At 41.9% G+C, this 6,158-nt stretch overlaps 1 protein-coding gene across 1 annotated transcript in view; it reads left to right on the forward strand.

Annotated features, from left to right (window-relative positions):
- The window catches only part of alx3 (ALX homeobox 3), a 7,163-nt gene extending 1,700 nt beyond the window's left edge, over positions 1-5,463 (forward strand). Inside the window, exons 2-5 of the mRNA XM_008296300.1 lie at positions 166-484; positions 4,274-4,548; positions 4,670-4,795; positions 5,001-5,463. Of these exons, the coding sequence (XP_008294522.1) occupies positions 166-484; positions 4,274-4,548; positions 4,670-4,795; positions 5,001-5,348 (1,068 nt within the window). The 3' untranslated portion in view covers positions 5,349-5,463. The remainder of the gene's footprint in view (positions 1-165; positions 485-4,273; positions 4,549-4,669; positions 4,796-5,000) is intronic.
- Positions 5,464-6,158: the final 695 nt, after the last annotated feature.

The raw sequence follows: 6,158 nt of genomic DNA on the forward strand, positions 1-6,158 counted from the left end.
TTGTTTCTGATCTGTTAAATCCCACCCACTTGACATGAACACAGAAGAGAAAAAAAACCTCTCACTCAGGCGCCCACGCTAACAGCGCCCAGTCGCTGTTTGTCTATCCCGCTTTGCTGGATCCGTAAGATGGAGACGGAGACTTGTTTGCCTTTCTCTTCGCAGACCAGCAGAAGGACGCCGGCAAACTCACCGGGACTGGAGCACGGCGGCTCCGGCTCCTTTCTTCCCTGCGATGAGCTGCAGAAACCTTCGCACCTTCCTCCTCCTCCTCTGCCTCACCGTCTCAGCCTGCGCGGGGATCTGTACGCCGCAGCCATGGGGAGGTTTGGCGACGGCGCGGCGGACTTTACGCACGGCTCTGCGCCGGCGAACCAGCCCGGCTCACCGTCCAAACACAGCAAGTTCTTGGAGAGTATAAACCCGGATCAAAAAGGGGCAGCGATAAGCGGCAAACCGGCGTTTTATGACAACAACACGGAGGGTAAGTTAAAGAAAATGTTTGTTTTTAAAAATTAAAGACATGAAGCAGAAAACGCGCTCATCGATGAGGGAAAGTGCCCAAAACAACAAGAGTCATTCTAGCACTACGTTCTACTTCTACTCATCATAATGACTACATTTTCTTTATCGTTTAGTGAAAACAAAGCACATGTGATAGAAAGTGACTCTGGATTTTATAGGAGTTATTTGAAAAGGCGTTAAAGTGTTTTACGCATGAATTTCTTTAGTCCGAGAAGACAGTCTTCCCTTTTTTTTTTGTTGTGAAATTTTAAATATTGGCCACGCCTCACATGACAAGCCATTAAAATAATTAATGAATGAAGAAGTCAAATGTGATTACAATCTTTATCAGTCATCAATCATTTTTTATAAGAAATTCAAAGACAAATCCGTGGATCAATTTACCAAATTGTCCACTTTTTTTGGCACACTTTGACATCGTGTCTTTTTTAGCCAATAATGAAACAAAAGTCTGACTTTATGCAAAGAAAATCATGCTTGTGATAAAAATGTCAGCAGGTTTTCTTTCACTTGACAGTCCCTGATGTAAAGCCAGAGAGGTTAAAGGTCATCCTGGCAGCAAGTTGGGTGTGTCATTGGAGGACTAGTCAGTGTTGCAGGCCAACATTCAGCCTGATGTTTCTGTATTTTAGCATTTTGACTTTTTCTTTAAGTTGCTTCTCATTGCAAGTTCAAAAACAAAAACGTAAAATAGAACAGAGCTGACTGAAGGCAGGCTGGTGCTTTAAATGCTGTCAGACGTCACAGCGCAAACGTCCAACTTGGGAAGAAAAGTAACGTATGTGGATTTTGAACCGAAGCCTGAAGAAATTATGTGGTCTTCCACTTTGTTTATTGGTGCTGATGATTCTGCAAAGCAACTGAGGATATCAGCTCTGATAAGGTCTTTGTGATATCAGTGTCCAGAATAATATACAACAGTTTCATTCAAGTTTTTGCCAAAGACAGCCAATAGATTCAACAGATTTTTTTTTCCCACAATTACTTGTGAAAACAATATCAGCTGTCCTCTTTTAAAGTGGATTTTTTAGAAAGTTTCTTTGAAATACTGTTTAAATAAGAAAAAGCTCTCTCATGATGTGCACACACACACATTTATCACTAATAACTGGTAGGAGCGAGTTTAATTTATTTTGTAATTTCCAGCATGTTACTGCAAGTGTGTGTGGTTTTGCATACATGTGCAAAGTAGATAGAGTGTGTGTGTGTGTGTGTGTGTGTGTGTGTGTGTGTGTGTGTGTGTGTGTGTGTAGCTACTCACGCTAGTCTTCACTTGTGTGTTTTCGAGTTTCGGTCCTTCAAAGGTGGACACTTCTTCCTGTTTTGTCTACACTGGGCTGAAAGTTTAGAGATGGTGAGACAGGCCGACACATGAAATAGCCTTTGACCAGCTTCACACCTTGAACGATTTTTTTGTTTTGTAGTGTCGTGTTTCACTCTTGATTCTTGCAATTTCAAAATGGAACGCATTTTTCGGGGCTGTTTTTTCTTGATTAGTTTAAATTAAGAAAAACTTCTTAATTAGACTTATTATTATATTTTAGATTTATGTTAATATATATTTTTTACTTTTTTTTGCTAAAAAAAAAAAGGACATAGGATTTAATTTTATTAAAAAAGGAAAAACCGGGATGTAAAAAGTAAGTAATGCTTCTTTTGATTTTCTTCATTGCAGAGTTTAAAGGCTTGAATGCGTTTGTTTTATTCATAACATTTTTTTAAAATGTTTTATAATTTCTTGCTATATATATATATATTTTTAAAATATGATGTTTACAATAAGAGATTTTATTTTATCTTTATATGGATGCCGTACCCGCCAACATATACTCCAGAGAAAACATACCCACAGGCGCATTCAATTTCATACTTTATTCATTTTTTGGACACAGAAAATACCACGGCCACAAATTCATAAAATCACAAAATCATATTATCGAGAACAAAACGAATAATCCCACACGTAATTATGTAATTTTGTGAAGCTGTACAAACTCCTTGATGTTCCCCATAAGAGGCTGAGACTTTTTATTTTTTTAAATGTTCGTTCTTCATCTGCTGTAATAACTTCAGAAGATCAATTCAAAACCAGTAAAAGTTCAGTGCTCGTTAAGGACAAGGATGAATTATTTGTTTTCAAGGCGAAAGCTGCACAAATTGAAAATCCTAATGTGCAGAGCAAGAGGTCTGGAAAAATGCTGTCCACATTCCCTCCACGACAATTGCAGCGCATTAGAACTCATCCTACCGCTCACAGCATGATATTCCTATACTTTCTGAATTTATCCCCTATTTGCCTTTTCCTGCATTTCACATAGCTCTCCAGTTACACTGGAGTGGAGGCAGAGCGGATGTGGCTGTTTGACAAGGTAAAAGCTATTCAGTGTCCTGCGGCCCCTGTTTGCGACGGAGAATATTTTCAGCATGTGGTGTAAGGTTGGATCTAATGGACATGAGGAAATTAATGCTGCAATGAAGAGTGTTCTCTGTTGGGGCCCCATATTGAATTAGGAGAATAGCAAAGTAGTGTCTCGGCTGCCCCCAGTGAGTGAGTGCCTGCAGATAGATGGAGAGTGGTTTTGTTTTGGAGCTCAGGGTTAAACGTAATGAACATGGACAACAACGTCCAAACACTGCAGGAGGGAGCCGCCATTTCCATCATCTGTTAACAGGAAGGAAAATAAGGCTTTTACGTTTTCCCTTTCTGCTGGATGCAAAGGCCAGAATGTATGCATTATTAATCCAACAATCATGTGTTTTAACAGATATAATCTCATTGTGCATTTCAGCGTTGTATCCTAGTGGTCGTGGTCATCATTCAGTAAGTTTCCATGAAGTTTAGGTGACTCTAAAAACCGTCTCTTCTGAATTATCGCGTTTTCTGCGTATTGCAATGTGGGTTTAACTCATCTCAGCTCTCTGTGTGCTAGATAAGAGTTGTCCAGGCTAATCAGATGAATTTTCACTGCATGTGTGTGTTTTGCTTTTCAGACACGTCTCACAGTTCAGCCTCTTGACATTTTAAGCTCAGGAGTCAAAATGAGAAACAAGCAAAACGTTCACGGTTTTCAGTCATACCTCACCAACAAAACGTTTGATGTATTCGTAACTGTGTAAAATTTCAATGTATTGGTTTTAAAATTTGACAACTTTGTGCCAGAATGATATCAAGGTGGAACTGTGCTGGTTATAGACGGACGTCAGATCACTTCTCTGGCAGTGAAAAGGGGAGTGGCTGCTCATTCAGTTGTTTGTGTGGGGGCAACGAGTTTGGATTTCCAACTCTGACCTCTTCTGTTTGAAAGTACAGCATGTTCTCTTCATCCTTTACATTTCAAAAGATATCAAATCTGATGATACATATGAATATTTGTCAGTGTTTCCCTGTAAAAAGCTGCTAAATCATTTGTTGGGTTGCCCAAGTCTTTTGGCAACTATCCAAAAGGAATCTGTATAAATCATGTGCAGAAAATGTTCGTCATTTACTCAGAAAGACATAATTGAGATTTTTTCATTCCATTTTTAAAAGCTTATTCTGGCCAAAATGTGCAGCAACAATAATAGTGGCTTCCAGACAAACAAAGAAACTGATTATTTGAAGTTGAAACAACACTGTGACTTTAACACTCAGAAAACAACTACAAGTGGCATATTATAAAACCATCAGACTACACAGTGATGCTGATGAATTGTGAATAAAAATGGTGGTGTAATGGTAACTGTCTGTCTTTGTCTGTGTGTGCCTTAGTCAGGGAGAAAGGAGCCCCAAAACCCCTGAGCTATCCCGGGATTGGCTCAGACTGCTGTGGCAAGCTGAAGGAGCCGGGCGGCGGTTTACAGGGAGACTCTATCGCCGACTCCATCGACTTATCGGGCAAGAACAAGAAGCGACGCAATCGCACCACCTTCAGCACCTTTCAGCTGGAGGAGCTGGAGAAAGTGTTTCAGAAGACGCACTACCCAGACGTGTACGCCCGGGAGCAGCTGGCGCTCAGGACGGAGCTGACCGAGGCTCGGGTTCAGGTTTGTTCTCACAATGACTTCATATTTGATTTAAAATTTATAAGTATAAGCAAAAGAGGGTTTAAGGTTTGAGTAAGATCTGTAGAAATGTGCTGTTATGCCGTGCTTTTGTATTTGAAAGGTCTGGTTCCAGAATCGTAGAGCCAAGTGGAGGAAACGGGAACGCTACGGGAAGATCCAGGAGGTCCGCAACCACTTTGCTGCTACATATGATATTTCTCTTCTCCCTCGCCATGATACATACCAGGTAGGCCACTGCAGATCTCATTTAGCATACTTGTTGTAGCAGTCGCATTGTTCCTGCTCAGAGGTTGCAGAGCTTTTTTTTTTTTTTTACAGGAACTGAACAAACTCAATCCAACCTTTTGCTTTTCTTTGCTTTTTAATTTTCTGTTTATAGCAAAGTATGATGGATTCCAAATGTCTAATATCCTCAATCTCTCCCCATCCAGATGCAGGGCAACCTGTGGCCAACGGCGGCTTCGGGAGGAAGCGGTGCCTCAGGTGCTGGTTGCGTCCTCGGAGCCGACTCCATCCCCTCGTCCTGCATGAGCCCGTACCCCCACCCCCACAGCAACCTGCAGGGCTTCATGGGCATGCCCGCCTCCCCCAGCCACCCGCACCACCACCACCCGCCTCACCATCCAGGCATCAACGGCCTCTACTCGCTCCACAGTTTCCCAGGAGGGCTCGGGTCCCACTCCATCGAGGGGCCTGAGGCTGACTACAAGCCGACGGGTCTGGTGGCGCTGCGGATGAAAGCCAAAGAGCCGGGCAGCATCCTCTCCTGGCCGACATGACCACAACAGTGCCAGCTCCCCATTATGCACTGACTGAGCCAAAGCATATAACATTCCTGACCCGTACACAGTCCCAGATATACACACCCACCTCAGCATATGACTCAAATATTTCCTCTTAGCATTTATGTAAGCCAACCTGGAGACTTTCCACAATTCAGAATATTTTGGAGCAGGAATTTCATCAACATTAAGGAGACGACTTGAGCACGAAACTCAACGTACTGACAGGAACTTTCTTATGTCCACTTCACTTTGATATCAAAATGCTGAGACCAGAGGATAAAATATTTAAGCATGTTAAAAAAAAATAAATCTAATTACCGTATTAATCCCAAATGTCACTTAATGTAATTTGTCCTTTATAGTGTGACCTGTAATAAAGGCCTCTATCTAAATCAATTGTCTTATTCAGTAGGAAACTTTTTTTGGGGGGAAAAAGATATTAAAAAGTGGAACAAAAACAATCTCAGCCACAATTATTTTAGCCTGGACATGACTTGTGGTTGTGAGGCAAATATGCTTTACAGGCAGTAGCTGCCACGAGCACAAATATGTGGGGAAGTGTACAGAGAGACTGTACATGTGCAGCCTACTTGGCTTCACTTCAAGAGGCCTTCAGGTGACACTTCATGTATCAGCAGAGAGTGGCAGGTTCATTAGTGGAAAAGCTAACCGAGTGACCACACTTCACCATTGATATAGAGAGTCTCCCGCAGACGGCTGGCTGTGCGTCGATTTCTCATTCGCGTCTGGCATCGGCGGTTAACCCGACCATCTGAGTAATGACTTACAGTTTATTAGGAGAAA

This window comes from Stegastes partitus, unplaced genomic scaffold (genome assembly GCF_000690725.1).
Source record: "Stegastes partitus isolate 25-593 unplaced genomic scaffold, Stegastes_partitus-1.0.2 Scaffold24, whole genome shotgun sequence".
Classification (NCBI taxonomy): Eukaryota; Metazoa; Chordata; class Actinopteri; family Pomacentridae; genus Stegastes; species Stegastes partitus.